Here is a 16529-nt window from a genome sequence, read left to right on the forward strand (position 1 = left end):
ATCATGGCCAGAAACTTGCAAAGTGCAGTAATTCAGGTGACTTGCCAATGTAGCCTTGCCTCCAAACTAATCCCAAGAATATTCCTAAACCAAAGCCTGGACAAATTGAAAAAGGCTATGGGCCTGGGCAACAATGGCAAATTGATTTTTCAGAACTACCCAGGAGAGGGGGGTAACAATACCTATTGGTATTAATAGGTACCTTTTCAGGGTGGCCAGAAACTTTCCCTACCAAAACTGTCAAAGCATGAAAAGTAACCAAAGCATTGTTATTAGGAAAAGAATTTACTAACTTTGAAGAAGGAGTGGGGAATGAATCATGGTTTTAAAAAGTTAAGATTTTTGCTAAGAGTAGAAGTAGTTTCCATGGCCAAGATGTAAGTTAGGCAGGTAAATGGTAGGTTAATAATTACTAGATGCTTAGGCTAGAGCTAATTGGTATAATTATCTGCTATTATAAATTTACGTACAGAAGAACATAAAGTAAGTAAACTGCTAACCATGAAGCACGGAGCCTTGGATCGTGCCAGAGGGTCACTGAGACCTGATGAAGACTCTCCTGACTTCATCCTTCGAGACCGCTGACCCATTTTGCGACCACCAACCCAATTCAAGAGAAGAGCTGTGCACGCGTAAAGGACTAATGGGCTCATTTTAATATGGGATGGGGATGGGGATGGGAGGTGCTGGGGTTATGCATATGTATTGTATGTAAGATCTTGGGGAATAAATAGATGGAAAAGAACCTTGTTCAGGGGCGTCACGCCTTTCGGAGGTGACTCCCGTGCCGCGCGCCGATGAATAAACATACCACTTTCTAACTTTAATTAGTTAGAGGGTCTTAGTGATTATACCGGGTTTTTTAATGATTCAGCTCTAGATCCTTTTGTGGGAAAATGGAGTGTGTAAAGTTGCCAATCATTTTTGAGCGAATTTGGAGGTTTTTTGGGTCCCAGGTGAATTATGGGTTGAATTCTGGGGATTTGGGGGTTCCCAGGTGAATTGGGGGGGGGGGGGGGGTTGGGGAGATCCAGGTGAGTTTTGAGGGGACCCAGGTTGATTTTGGGGGAGAATTTGTGCAATTTTGGGGGATCCCGGGTAGCGAGGTTTGGGGTTGTGTTGGTTTGAAAGTAAAACCAGTGCGAGACTCCAAGTCAGTAATAGAGTTTAATAGGAGAAAAGAGAAAAAATAAAATACATGCAATAATATAAAAGAAAAACCACCAACAAAGTCAGAAATACAACCTGTCACCCTGTCAGTCAGGGTGTTGGTAGCAGTCCGTATAAATGGTGGCTGCAGTCTTCCTGGATGACAGATGTGGTTCAATTTAAGCATTGCTCCTGTAGAAGGTGCAGTTTTCCTCTGAAGATCCAGCGATGATGTGGAAAAAGGTCCGACTTTCCTCTGGGATCCAGTGGAAAGGACTGCTTTGGTGTTCCAAATCTCAGTTTTTATCTAGGTAGGAAATGTTTGGCTCCTCCCCCTGGCTGGAGCATCTCCCAATGGGATGATGTAATCACTCACACAAGAGGACTTAATGGCCCATTAACAGAATATATCTTCTGGAGGAAGGATGGGTTGTGAAAAGATAACGATGACCATCCCCCTGATCTTATCAGATGGCAGATCAGCAGGGGATATCTCCCAGAGATAAGGATCACCACCCCTCCCACATTTTAACAGATGGTGATAGAATACGCATTTTTGCATTGTACCCAAGGACATAATCCACCCCTTATTCTATTACCATCTACATCATACCCAAACCAATACCCTGTTACAGATATATAATTCAAAATGAAACCTTACATACAGTTCTCACTAAAAATTAGGTCTCCTTGCAGTACACAACGGGTTTCCCCATCTTTCTGCATTACCCACCTAGTGCAACCAGGTCCTTGAGCAAAAACAATCCCACAGATCGGTTTGCCTTTTCCTGTGGTGGGATTAATCCAAACAGTCTTTCCTAAAATACCTTTCATGTGTGCCACAGGGACCTTGTCCCCATCCACTGTGTGCAGGGGTTCAGAGTGGGCAGGACCGGTTCGATTGATGGACCCTCGGGTGTTAACCATCCAGGTGGCTTTGGCCAAGTTCATTTCCCAATTTCTGAAGGTTCCACCACCTGGTGCTTTCAAAGTAGTCTTAAGGAGTCCATTAGACCGTTCAACTTTCCCGGCAGCTGGCGCGTGGTAAAGGATATGATATATCCATTCAATACCATGTTCTTTGGCCCAGGTGTTTATAGGGCCCTTCTTGAAATGGGTTCCCTTGTCTGATTCAATTCTCTCAGGGGTACGATGCCTCCAAAGGACTTGTTTTTCTAGGCCCAAGATGGTGTTGCGGGCAGTGGCATGAGGCACAGCGTAGGTTTCTAACCATCCTGTAGTTGCTTCCACCATGGTCAGTACGTAGCGCTTGCCCTGGTGGGTTTGGGAAAGGGTGATTTAGTCAATTTTCCGGGCTTCCCCATACCTGTACTTTGACCATCGTCCACCGTACCACAGAGGCTTCACCCGCTTGGCCTGTTTTATTGTGGCACAGGTCTTGCAGTCGTGGATGACCTGTGAGATGCTGTCCATGGTAAGGTCCACCCCTCGGTCACGGGCCCATCCGTATGTTGCATCTCTCCCCTGATGACCAGAGGCATCATGGGCCCAACGAGCTAGGAATGCTTCTCCCTTGTGCTGCCAGTCTAGATCCACCTGTGATACTTTCACTTTGGCAGCTCGGTCCACCTGCTCGTTGTTGTGATGTTCTTCATTAGCCCGGCTTTTGGGTGCATGTGCATCCACGTGTCAAACCTTTATGGTCAATTTCTCTACTCAGGCAGCAACGTCCTGCCAAATCTCAGCTGCCCAGATGGGTTTCCCTCTGCGCTGCCACTTGGCCTTTTTCCAGCTTTCCAGCCATCCCCACAGAGCATTAGCTACCATCCATGAGTCAATGTAGAGATAAAGCCTTGGCCACTTCTCTCATTCAGCAATATCCAAAGCCAACTGGACGGCTTTTAGCTCTGCGACCTGACTCGATCCACCTTGTCCCTCGGTAGCTTGTGCAACTTGTCGTGTGGGGCTCCATACTGCAGCTTTCCATTTCCGGTTGGTGCCTACAGTTCGGCAGGAGCCATCAGTGAAGAGGGCATATCGTCTTTCAGTCTCCGGTAGCTCATTATATGTTGGGGCTTCCGCAGCACGTGCCACTTGCTCCTCTTCTTCTTCAGAAGACAATCCAAAACTCTCACCTTCAGGCCAGTTTGTAATTATTTCCAGAATCCCAGGGCGATTTGGATTCCCAGTACATCCGCTGAGGATATCTCCCACAGCGATAAGGATCACCACCCCTCCCACATTTTAGCAGATTGTGATAGAATACACATTTTTGCATTGTACCCCAGGACTGGGGTGAATTTGTAGAATGTGGGGAGTCCCAGTTGAATTTTAGGGGGAATTTGTGGAATTCTAGGGATCTCAGGGGAATTTTGGGGGGGAATTTGGTGAATTTTAGGGTATACATGTGATTTTTAGGGTTCTCAGGTGAGTTTTGGGGATGCCAGGCTGATTTTGGGGTGAATTCTGTCGATTTTGGGGTATCCAGGTGAGCATTTGGGAGTCCTGGGAGAATTCTGGGATGAATTTGGGGTGATGCAGGTGGATTTTCCAGGGAAATTTGGTGATTTTTGGGAGTCCCAGATGGCTCTTGGAGTGAAATTGATGGATTTGGGGGTATCTGGGTGGGTTTTGAGGGGGATTGTAGAGATTTTGGGGTGAATTTGGGAGGTGTTGGGGGGACTGGGTCTCAGGGGTGATTTGAGGGATTTTGGGGGTTGCAGGTGGGATTTTGGCGTGAAGCCCTGGGATTTGGGGGTCCCCCGTGAATTTTGGGGTGAATTTGTGGAATTCTGGGAGTTGCCAGGTGAGTGCTGGGTATCCCAGGGGGGACTTCGGGGTGAATTTTGGGGATTTTGGGTTTCCCAGGTGAATTTCTGAGGTGAAAAGGTTCAAAAGGTTTTTTTTTGAAAACAAGTTAAAGCCAGAAGGTTATTGAAAATTAATAGATGTGATGCAAGTAGGTAATATGCAGACAATACACAGCGAGACAAATCATGGGAAAAATACAGTGGTAACACATGAGTGTGTGAGGATGGGATCAGTATAGCTAAGGCTCAGTTGAAGCTGAATTTGGAAAAGCATGCTAAAAATAAGAAGAATAAAAGTACCTACGGGTATTTCAGTGGGAAAAGGAAGATGAAAAGAAACCTATCACAACTCCCCTATTCCCCCCCCATCCCCATAAGCCAGACAGGACAAGTGACAACAGACAAGGAGAAGGCAGAAGTACTCAACAAGTGTTGGTCTCAATTTTTACTGCCAGTCACCATTTCCACATCTCTCAGGTTATTGGACTGGTGGACTTGATTCTAAGCCATAGTAGCAGGTCAGCTTTCAGACCACTTGAGGAACCTGAGCATGCAAGACCATGCGACCCACCCAGAGGCATGTCAGGGCCCTGAGAGAACTGGCAGCTGTAGTTGCTAAGGTGCTTCCTCCATCATATTTGAAAAATCAAGGCAACCAGCTGAAGTCTCCAGACACTGTGTTGTATTGACTCCAATACTCTTGGTCTTTTTTGTAAATCTTAGAGCTCTGAGTCAATTTCTGCAGAGGATTCCCAATGCAGTTTCAAAAATGGAATCTTTGTTATTGGTCCTCATGTTGATCTTGGATATTTCCATTTTCTTCACTCCTATATTTTTGAAACATTTGTAATGACTGAAAAGAAAGCTGATATGAGGCATTATGCTCTTTCCAGTGATAGAAATGGACCAGTATTCTTTTCAGACAAATATATTTTTGCTGTGTCTAAGCACATGTGCATACCTGTGTTTGATTTATGTGTCCAGGTTTTGGCAATGGGGCAGCCACAGGGCAGTCCTGTGACAATGGCCCAGGTGCTGCCCTGTCCCGCTTTCTTCCAACTGGCTCCACTTCAGGATGTCCTCCCTGCTGAGAGAAGAGGCTGGGACAGCACCTTTAGAAATGTGACTTTCTGGGTTTTTTTGTTTTGTTTTGTTATTTTTAAAGTTAGTAAAAACATTCACCCTGATTTTTTGATGTGTTGGGTTTGGAGTTTTTTTCATTTTTGGGTGGTTTTTTTTGTGGGATTTTTTGTCTCTTTGGGGATAATTGGTTGGGGTTTTTTGTGTGTTTCTTTGGTCTGCTTTTTTTGTTTGGTTGGTTGGTTTTTAATTACGGTTTTGTAGAGTTTTTTAAGCAAATTGATTGGAAAACTGAATAGTCCTCCACTATAGTCTCCTGGATTCACCTGAGACTCTTCCTAGGCATCTCCCTGATCCTTTTTGCAATGATTCTCACATCATTCTTCTAAAGAAACTGTCTGCTTATGGTTTGGATGGGTGGGCTGTTTGCTGGGTTACAAACTGGGTGATGGCCAGGCCCACAGAGTGGTGGGAAATAGAGTTCATCCAGCTGGTCCCCAAGGCTCAGTCTTGGGCCCAGTCCTGTTTAATACCTTTATCAGTGATCTGGACAAGGGGATAGAGTACACGCCCAGGAAGTTCACAGATGGTGCAAAGTTGGCTGGTAGTGTTATTTTCTTCTGGAGGGCAGCAGGCTCTGCTTCTTCTTCCTCCTGTTCTGAGGTCGCTGCTCCCTCTTCATCCCTCATTAAGTGTGCTGATTTTGTCACTTGGATGAGAAAACAAACAATTTTAGCAACAATACTAGTGGCAGGGTACAAGAAAGGAAGTGTTCACATGAATTCCCCCCCCAACAACAGACAATACCTGATGGCTCCTCTGCCCCGCTTACTGACTACACCGGAACCCATTTTCCCCCAAAGATACTCCCTTCTCCCTGCCCCCAGCCATGATGTGAGATGGAATAGAATAACTAAGATTAAGATTCTCCCTATGTAACTCCATCATACTTCGATTCTGGGAAATAAAATTTCTTGAAGTTCTATTGTCGGAGAAGGGAGATGCGGACACCATATGGTCATCAGCAAAGTCTCGTTTATTGATACGCAGAGTGGCGATTAAATACAATGCTTAATTAGCTCATGCATAGTGCAAAATCTTAGCTCCTCATTGGTCTAGATGTGCTGCTTAGCTAAGCACTTCGGCATTCATGTTTTTCTCAATTCTACGTGCCTTCCTTATCTCAAGGACACTGTATCCTTGAGACTGAGGCCTGCTTTGCTAGCCTCACTAAGTTGATCTGACTATGGCCTTTTTCTTCCAGCCATTCCTGCACCAGGCTCTCTACACTTCCCCCGTTTTCTTTTTGAGCTAGAAGAGTGGCCTGCTAAGCTTTGCTAACAGTCTTTTGAATAAAATTTTGTAAGCAAGTTATCAAGCAAGGTAGCAATAAAGCTAAGCACAAGAATATACTTAACACCATAATAGCATACTTAATAACGATTCGAATCCATCCCCTAAGATCTAGGCTTTTTAACCACTCGTCGATGCCCCAACCATCTTCTTCTTTTAGGTTGTGTAATTTCTGCTGCATGTCTTGTATCTTTTTGTGGATGGACTCAGAGTGGTCAGATAAATTCATGCAGCACATTTCCTCGAACTCCTCGCAACCATACTGGCAACCCTACTAGGCAGGTTCTAAAAGGATTTTGTACTCCCCCTAGACTTAAGCAGATTGATTCTTGCTTTGTTATGTTAGCGAATGTTACCCATACGTTCTCCCGAGGCGCATGCTGCATTGGAAAAGATTTTGTGCGAGCAAAGTTAGCAAGCATAAGCAGTGTAATGATCATCATTTTGATTTCTTTGGCGGCCTATTCTTTTTACGCCCTGTATTGCTCCTTGTTATCTGCAGTTGTTTCACCTTTTCTATACTCTGATTCAATACTTCCTCTGGGTCTGTACCGGGCTTAACTGGTCCTACCCGAGGCCAAGGCAGGTGTGGGACTTTATGTCTGCATCTTGCAGCGATAATGTGCGAATTTGCATAGATGTGCTGCCTCTTAATCCAGTTGGTAAGTTCCCACCGGGCCCAAGCTAACAGGAGCTGTTCTGGTGTCTCGTATAGGTTTCGTACCTGGGCATATGGCACTCCTGCTTCTTTTTCTAGGGCCAGACCCCAATTTGAATCTCTTAGGTCGTCACTTTGACACCTCCAGCACCACAAACTAAACACTGTTCTCTGTTCTACCCACGAGCAGTCCCCACAGCCCCCGCACTTTAGGGCTACCCAGGCTTCACACCATGACCCCCCACACGCACAACAAGGACGGCTGCTGAGAGGCTGTTCTTCTTGGTGGGCGTGGCTCTCAATCCAATCAGCCCAATTTGGTGGCGACTGCTTTAGCGCTTCACGGGCGGCGCTGCTATAGCGTCCCAGCTTCGCTAAATAAGGCTGTAAGGTCACCGTCAGCTTCTGCTGGATCCGCTCCTGATTGACTGGAGCCAGCTGCCTCCTCAGGAATCTTTCCACCAGTTCGGTCATCTAGGACGGGCTTCACCCACCTAGCAGGGACCCAAAGTGTTCCTGTGGGGGTAGAAACACAAACATAGCCTCTCCCCCAATATACCACTTCCGCTGGGCCATTCCATATTCCTGTCTTTGGATCCCGGTACTTTACCCATGCCTTCATGCGCTCTCCTCTGTTACCTTCCCTTTTCCTTCTATGCCTGATTGCAGGCGGCTCAGATTCATCCCCAAACACACACAAGTAATTCATTACATAAAGAGCTTTAGCTAGTCTTTCTTGCGGATCGCCTATGGATTTGTGTTTGAGTAGATATAGCTTGAGTGTACCATTGGCCCTTTCTACTATGGCCTGTCCCATGGGTGAGTGTGGTACTCCTGTAATATGTCTGATTCCCCAGAGTCTCATAAACTGACTTACTTTCCCACTGACATATGCAGGTCCGTTGTCGGTCTTTACCTTCCTAGGCGTTCCCATAACTGCAAAGCAACTTGTCAGGTGTCTAATTACATGGATTGCCTTTTCCCCTGTCTGTGCTGTGGCCCAGATATACTTACTATAAGTGTCTATGGTAACGTGCACATACTTGAGTCTACCAAACTCTGCCACATGTGTGATGTCCATTTGCCAAATTTCATTACTCTCCAGACCCCGAGGGTTTACCCCACACCCAAGGCCTACCCCACTATTGTGATGACTGCAGGTGGGGCAGGCTCTCACTATTGCCTTAGCCTCTTGCATGCCTATTTTGAACTCACGCACCAATCCTCTAGCATTTTGGTGAAATCGTGTGTGTGACTCCCTTGCTTCAATCCCCCTGTCATCAGCTACATTCATAACCAGTCTATCCGCCCTGGCGTTGCCTTCTCCCAAGCCTACGTCCCACTTATGACTCCTGACGTGTATTATACAATAAGGCTTGAACCTTGCTCCTACTGCTCGCTTTAGCTGCAGCAAGAGTTCATAGAGTCTCTTGTTCTGCACCTCTTTCACAGAGGCGTCCTCAATTCTCTGTGCTACTCCTGCTACATAAAATGAGTCAGTGACCACATTCAAAGGCCCTTGCAGTTCACTTAGTGCCCACACAACGGCAAGCAATTCCAATGTTTGTAAGCTGTCCTCTGGGGCTGCATCTATTGTTTTATTCCTCCACCGAGGGCCTTCTTTCCAGGTGATCGCTGCTCTTCTCGTCTTTTTCCCGGCATCTGTGAAGGCTGTGGTGGCGCCCGCTATCGGCTGCTCCGATCGTAGTGGCTTCGCTATCCAGTCCCAATTTCCTAGCCACTGAAGGTGACGTGGCATCAGCGGTCCGGTGTGGATGGCTGCTCCGACTTCCAGCAAGGCCGTTTGTAGATCTCCTGAATTGAGGAGGTACCAATCTAAGTCCTCCTTTTTCATGGGCAGATAAATTGTTGTTGGGCTCGTTCCGGTGATTTCCATGATCCTTACGCGACCCTTCCGAATCAGGGTAGCTACCTGTTCAATTTTTGTGCTGATTGTCCTTTTTGCTTGTAAAGGTGGGGTTATCCATTCTAGTACCCGTGTCTCCCGCGTTTTCTTTTGTAGCTGTGTGAGTGCACCGAGTAGGTGGTTGGCAGTACTCCAGATGGTAAGATCGATGGGTGAGGAGATATCTCGGCGGGAGACAAACCCTTCATCGATGCAGCGTATAATACCCTTGAGGGCTTCATGTTGTTGCGGGGTCACGGTTACGGGTGCGGTTGGGTCAGTTCCTTTAAGTAGTGGCCTGAGGGAGTCTAGCAAGGAGTTGGGTATCCCAACAATCGGCTTGAGCCATTGCAGATCTCCTAGCAGTCGCTGTGCCTCATTTAGAGTGGTGATTTTTGTTGCAAGTTGGAGCTTCTGCGGCCGTACGATCTGGCCTGTGATAGACCACCCCAAGTACCTCCATGGTGTGGATCACTGTATTTTTTCTTGAGCTATTATGAGGGATGCCTTTGTTAGGGCGCTTTGAATCTTCTGCATCTGAGTGTCTGTAAATGCTGATTCTTGAGCAAAGAGGATATCATCCATATAATGATAAATAATTGTGTTGGGCCACTGTATCCTCAATGGTTGTAATGCGGCATCAACATACAGTTGGCACAGGGTAGGTGAGTTCTTCATTCCTTGTGGAAGAACAGTCCATTCATACCGTTTATCAGGTTCTTCTCTGTTTATTGCTGGTAGGGTGAACGCAAATCTTTTAGTATCTTGAGGGTGTAAGGCTATAGTGAAGAAGCAGTCCTTTAGATCAATGATCAGAAGAGGCCAATGCTGTGGGAGCATTGCTGGGTTGGGGAGGCCTGGCTGTAATGCCCCCATCACCTCCATCTGATCATTTACTGCTCTTAAATCGTGCAGAAGACGATATTTTCCTGACTTCTTTTTGATCACAAAAATTGGCGTGTTCCATGGGCTTGTCGAGAGTTTCAAATGTCCTTGTTGGAATTGTTTCTTTACGAGTTGATGTGCTTGTATTAGACTTTCCCTTTTTAGAGGCCATTGCTTAACCATTACCGGTTCATTGGTAGTCCAGGTGATTGGGATCGGGAAAGTCCAAGCAATGGCAATTACCCCAAAGGGTGCTCGTTGGATAAAACGACCCCCATCTGAGCCAAGATGTCCCTTCCAATCAAGCAATGTACCGATGGCGGTAACGCAACTACGGACAACACAGTCACCAAATCTTGCCCATCTACAGTAACCTTTATTGGGGGCGTTTTTCTGGCGAGGGTGAACCCTCTGACGCCTGTCACGGTATCCGTGGTCTGCAGCGATGGCCAGTTGTGGGGCCATTTTTCTGGAGAGACAATGCTGGTATCTGCCCCAGTGTCTAGGAGTCCCATCATTTCTATCGTCTGTCCTGCATAGGTTAGTTTCACCTTCTTTTTGGGTCTGGTATGGAGATCCATTGTGAGCATAGCAATACCTGATGATCTGAATCCTTGGTCTCCGCGTGGGGTTTGTCTTTGTGGTTGAACACCCCGGCTCAACTGTGGAAGTGGAATAAATTGAGCAACACGCTGGCCCTTTTCAATCGTAATAGGAGGGAAAGGAGTATATACCATTATTTGTATTTCCCCGGTGTAGTCTGCATCAATGACGCCTGGAAGCACAAACAGCCCTACAATGGAGCTTGACGAGCGTCCCACTATTAGTCCTCCATGAGCTTGTCCTTTGATATTTATTGGGCCATAAACTCCAGTTGGGACTTTGACGGGGCGAGCTGTCATCAAAGATGTTTTTACTGCGGCTGCCAGGTCGAGTCCCAGGCTCCCTGTTGTGGCTGGTTGTAGACAGGAGATGGCGCTGATGTCACGGCGGCTACTTGTGTCCGGGCGCGGCTGCCGGGCGCGCTCCGCCGGGAGTTTCCCGACTTGCGGCGACAAGCTGACGTGTTGTGCGTGTTGCTCTGGCAGTTTTGGCACCACACTCCTGAGGCTCGGCAGTCCCGTCGGAAGTGGCCTCCGCTTCCGCATCTATAGCATCGCGCCGAAGGAGGCCGGTGGTCGCTCGATGTGGCCGGGGCTGCTGTAGAAGCACGGAGTGGAGCAAGAGCGGCTAGCACCTGCGACTGTGTGGACTCGGCTTGCTTTTGTAGCCCCAAGCCTATTTCTTTTAGTGCACTAACTAGGAAGGCCTGCGCCCCTGACGGCTGCAGTGCCATCCTCTCCAACGCCTCCTCTATTGTCCAATTGGCCCCCAAAGTTGATAATACCCTTTTTGTTGCCTCATTGCTATTCTGCAACGCACATTGCTTTAGCAGCGCCCCTCTCATATACTCTGGGACTCCTGCCTTTTCAATAGCAGCAGCAGCCTTATCTACAAAGTCCCCAAAGGATTCATTTCTTCCCTGTTTTATCCCCATATACATGGGTATGCCTGAGCTATCCTTGACCTGATCGATGGCACTCCTTACTAGACGCATGGCTTCCCTAACCTTGTCGGGTCCCGAAATCATTTGAGCCTCTGTCCTGCGGTATTGACCCAATCCCATTAGTTCGTCTATGGTAATTCCAGCTAACGGATCTCCCGGGCCCCTCTGTACTGCAACTGACTCCTGAACAAGAGCCTGCCAGTGGGCGTTAAATAGCAACTGCTGATGTTGCGTGAAAATCAGCTTCACTATACTTCTCATATCATTTGGCAACAGCAGGTATGTATCAAACAAGAAATCTAGCATCTGCTTAGCTGGCTCACTCCGGAAACCAAACTGACTCACTGTCTGTCTCAGCTGGGCTAGCAGCTTCCAGTCGGGAGGCGAATACGCTCCCACTTGGACGGCTTGTCCCTGTTGATTTACTCCCTGTGTATACGTGACGGGAAAAGCCCAGGCTTTCGCTGCGTCAACAGCGCCCTCGTCCCCAGTCTCCAAGCCGTGTCTGGCCAACATACTCCACGCCTCCCTTCGCCGTTTAGCCATCTCCTCCCACAGGTCGCTTTCCGCCCCAGGGACAGGGTCTGGCTGCGCGGCAGGCTTAGGGGCGCTAGGCTCAGACCGGCAAGGGGATTTTTCGCCGCTGGGCTGAGGTCCTTCGCCCTCGGAAGGCGGGGTTACTCCGCCTTCTGCAATTGTCTCCGCCGCCGCGGCGGAATCCTCCTCAAGCTCTTCTAAGGGAGGTGCAGAGGGCCAAGCGCAGCTGGCCATGTCTGCCATTCCTGCCGCCCCCCCAGAGATAGGTATTTCAACTTTAGTTGTACTTGGTGCTCGGGGCTCGTTATCGCCATACTGAGCGTTCCTCTTATATGCCTCTACTGCCTCCCGTGCCGCCCTTCTCTTCGCCTGCTGCTTTAGCAGTGCGTTGTGAACTACCCGCCAGATCTTCCCCAGCTTTTTTGCTGTTTTATCATCCTCTAAGACCGCCTCCCACAGTGCATCCCCTAACTTACGCCACTCATTCAAATCATGCACGGTGTGAGGGTTAGAGAATAAACCTTTAGCATAACCCCAGGCTAACAACCCCGGTATGTCCTTCCTGGGATTAATTTCTTTCAGCCCTAACTTATCTATATGTACTATAAATAAATCATATGCTGCTTGCCTGTCCATTTTTCGTCGTCAGCGCTGTTGCAACTCTCCGGCTTCGGCAGCACGTATGGCCCAGGACCACCTTTGTAGCTCCTGGGGGTGTCTTCCCTACGTCGTTTGACACCGACCCGGTTGCAGCAGGCCCCAACTCTACTTCACCGACCGTGGCGCGTTCTCCCCCGTTTTCTTTTCAGCGACGGGGGGGGGGCGTCGGGGTCACCATTTGTCGGAGAAGGGAGATGCGGACACCATATGGTCATCAGCAAAGTCTCGTTTATTGATACGCAGAGTGGCGATTAAATACAATGCTTAATTAGCTCATGCATAGTGCAAAATCTTAGCTCCTCATTGGTCTAGATGTGCTGCTTAGCTAAGCACTTCGGCATTCATGTTTTTCTCAATTCTACGTGCCTTCCTTATCTCAAGGACACTGTATCCTTGAGACTGAGGCCTGCTTTGCTAGCCTCACTAAGTTGATCTGACTATGGCCTTTTTCTTCCAGCCATTCCTGCACCAGGCTCTCTACATTCTATCATTTCAGATCATTTGAATTTGAATTTGCATACTAAAAAGTCTAGCCAGAAACTCATGACAATATTAATAGCCCATTCTAGAATGTCTGAGATGATATACACTTCTTTCAAGAGCATTTGATACCTCACGTGACTTCTCCAGAGTTTCAATGAACAGCGGGAGTAGTCTACAAGATTCTTGTTGCCATCTGGATTTCCTGGTATTTGGCTGGTCTATGTAAGCCAATCAGCTATTCAGCAGAGGGAATATTAGTGTGATACTTGATGGTATGTGAGATGGAACACAGTAATTTATGGCTTTTTGAATAGTGATGAAGCTGTAAAGAAAGCTCCATAATGCTCAGACAAGGAGGCTGCTGGACTGGAAGCAGCAAAGGCCCAAAACGAAACAGTGAAAAGGTGTCATTGAAAAAAAAAAAGCCAGGTGGGGAGCAAAGTGATACTTAAGGGTATTTTACTGTAAGAGGAAATCAAGTGAAAAAAAAAGTCCAAGAATGTGTGTGCCCCCGATAACTCTCTACTCCAAGACACACTTGACCTAGTGGTTAAAGTTTTAACCTCTGCTGGATTTGAATTGCAGGAGGACAAAGTCCAAAGGATGCCACCTTGGAAGTACCTGGGCTTGGAAATTACTGCACGGACCATTGTTCCGCTGAAATTGGAAATTAATTGTAATCCAAAAACCTTAGCAGATCTCCATTCCCTGTGTGGGTCATTGAATTGGGTTAGGCCCTGGCTAGGCCTCACTAATGAGGACCTAGAACCTCTCTTCAATTTATTGAAGGGGGAGAGAGAGCTGCTTTCTCCCAGGGAACTGACCCCAGAGGCAAAGACAGCAATCGAAAAGGTACAAAAGACCTTAGCAGAGAGGGAAGTTCGCAGTTATCAGCCCGAGCTGCCCTTCAAATTTATTGTCCGAGGAAATCTACCACACTTACACAAGTTAATATTCCAATGGAGCCAGCTGCAGAGAGAGTCACTCTTAATCATAGAGTGGGTCTTCCTCTCCCACCAAAGATCCAAAACTATCACTAAGCCACAAGAGTTAATAGCTCAGCTGATTCAGAAAGCAAGGATGAGACTGTATGAACTAGCTGGTTGTGACTTCATATGTATTCACCTCCCTGTTAAACTGTCTGAGGAGGGAAGGAACTCTCCTGAAAGATTGACTAAAGACATGTTTGAGCACTTGCTCCAGAGCAATGCCAGTCTCCAATTAGCCCTGGACAGCTATAGAGGACAAATATCAGTCCATGCCCCGTCTCACAAGCTGTTTAATGAGGAATTCCACCTCATTCCTCAAGAGCAGAGGAGTCAGAGACCACTCAAAGCTCTCACAGTGTTCACGGATGCATCTGGGGCGTCCCACAAGAAGGTGATGACTTGGAAAAATCCCAAGACTCAGCATTGGGAGGCGGATGTTGAGTTTGCGGAGGGGTCACCCCAGATAGTTGAACTGGCAGCAGTTGTGAGAGCCTTTGAGAAGTTCTCAGAGCCAATCAACTTGGTAACAGTCAGCCTATGTAGCGGGGTTAGTGTCCAGAGCGGAGCAGGCAGTGCTCAGAGACATCGAGAATGAGCAGCTTTTCAGGTTGCTTTCCAAACTAATTTATTTGATTTCTCCTAGAGAACACCCGTTCTATGTCATGCATGTGAGGTCACACACAGATTTGCCAGGCGAAATTGCAGAAGGGAACTGTCAGGGAGACTCCCTTGCAACCCCAGCAGAACAAGCACACCTTCCTGACATCTTCCAACAGGCAAAGCTGAGCCACCAGCAGTATCACCAAAATGCACCAGGTCTAATGCGTCGGTTTCAGCTAACACGGAGTCAGGCTCAAGCCATTGTGGCCACCTGTCCCAACTGTCAGCTGCACACCATGCCCTCAATGGGCATGGGGGTTAACCCTCGAGGTCTAGGCAGTTGTGAGGTATGGCAGACAGACATCACACAGATTCTTAGTTTTGGTCGCCTCAAATATGTGCATGTTAGCATTGACACATATTCAGGCGCAGTCTATGCCTCTGCCCACGCAGGAGAAAGGGCAATGCAGGCCAAAAAACACCTAGTGCAAGCCTTTTCAGTATTGGGGATCCCTAGGGAAATCTTAACTGATCAGGGCGCAGCATATAAGTCCAAGGAGTTCCTGGAATTCGTCCAGCAGTGGGGAGTGGAACATAAAACTGGCACCTCCCACTCCCCCACAGGCCATGGTGTAGTTGAGCGAGCCAATCAGATGCTCAAGCAGGTTTTGGCTAAACAGAGCAATTCAACTGCATGGATGTCTCCACAGCAGAAGCTCTGCAAAGCCATGTTTACTATCAATTTCCTGAATTGTTCATTTGAGAACATGAGTCCACCTGTGGTACGTCACTTTAACAGTGGTAAACAGTTCAAGTTATCCTCTCATCCTCCAGTTTTGATTAGGGACCCAGAAACCTGGGAAATCACAGGTCCCTATGGGCTCGTAACCTGGGGACGTGGCTATGCGTATGTATCCACTCCCTCAGGCCCACGGTGATTTCCCCAAATGTGGGTAAAACCGTATGTCCCCAAACATCCTGCTCCAACTGAGGGGAATGAGGAGCAGGTGGCTGTGGCTTCAAAAAGAAGATGCTGCCAGAAAAAAGAAAAAGAAATCCTCCTAAAGGATGACATTATGGCACATAGAGTCTTTTAACAGGTTTTATAACGTTTGTCTTTCCTTTTAGAGAAAAGCTTCCCTTCTCTAGGTCCTGCGAGGAACCCCATTCAAGTTGTCTTCCTGTTAACACTGAACAGTTTAGCAGCTGCATCAATTGTCCTTCAGCCACGTCAAAACATCTAGATGAACCTGGCACACACACTCCAAAATCGTGCCGCAATAAATTTTCTCCTGCTACTGCACGGACATGAGTGCCAGGAATTTGAAGGACTTTGCTGTATGGATCTGACCTCGGGAGCTCCTAACATCCATGCTACCCTAATCTGAAGATTGGTTCAATGGACTGTTCAAAGGCTCGGGATTCACAGGGCGGTGGGCAAAGTCATAATTTAATTGAAACTAATATCCTTCTTTCAACTTTGTAAAACAAAAAACAGGGAGATATTGCATTTCCTAGGTGGATTGTAAATGGTACATTCTGTGACCCCTGCTATGCCCTGTAGCTTGGTCACTTACCCTCCTGGCCATACAGGGCTGCCTGGGATCCAATTTCTCCCCACCGAACTTTTCAGACCCTAGAAAAGATCTGTACCCCCTGAGCTCTGTCTCTTTCTCCCTCTCTTTCTCCCTCTTTTCCTCGCTACCCATGAGAAATAAACCCTGCAACTTCATCAGGGAAAAGAGCGTCTTATGTTATCTTATTTAGGTCCCTGAGCTAGACCAGAGGAAAAGCTGAAGACCCCATTTTTAGGGCCAAGAAATAGCCTCAGCACTGCTGCTTGTGCTGCTTCTTGGTTCCCTTGCAGCCCGTTGTGGAAACATTGGTGGTCACTTCTAGGCGCCGAGTTGCA

General features: G+C 47.5%; 1 protein-coding gene across 1 annotated transcript in view; it reads right to left on the reverse strand.

Moving 5' to 3' along the window:
• Nucleotides 1–16529, reverse strand: part of LOC148220194 (endogenous retrovirus group K member 8 Gag polyprotein-like) — a 46103-nt gene that overhangs the window by 13248 nt on the left and 16326 nt on the right. Inside the window, exon 3 of the mRNA XM_088155798.1 lies at nucleotides 10965–11777. Within this exon, the coding sequence (XP_088011924.1) occupies nucleotides 10965–11777 (813 nt within the window). The remainder of the gene's footprint in view (nucleotides 1–10964; nucleotides 11778–16529) is intronic.

Source organism: Sturnus vulgaris, chromosome W (assembly GCF_052056855.1).
Source record: "Sturnus vulgaris isolate bStuVul1 chromosome W, bStuVul1.hap1, whole genome shotgun sequence".
Classification (NCBI taxonomy): domain Eukaryota; kingdom Metazoa; phylum Chordata; class Aves; order Passeriformes; family Sturnidae; genus Sturnus; species Sturnus vulgaris.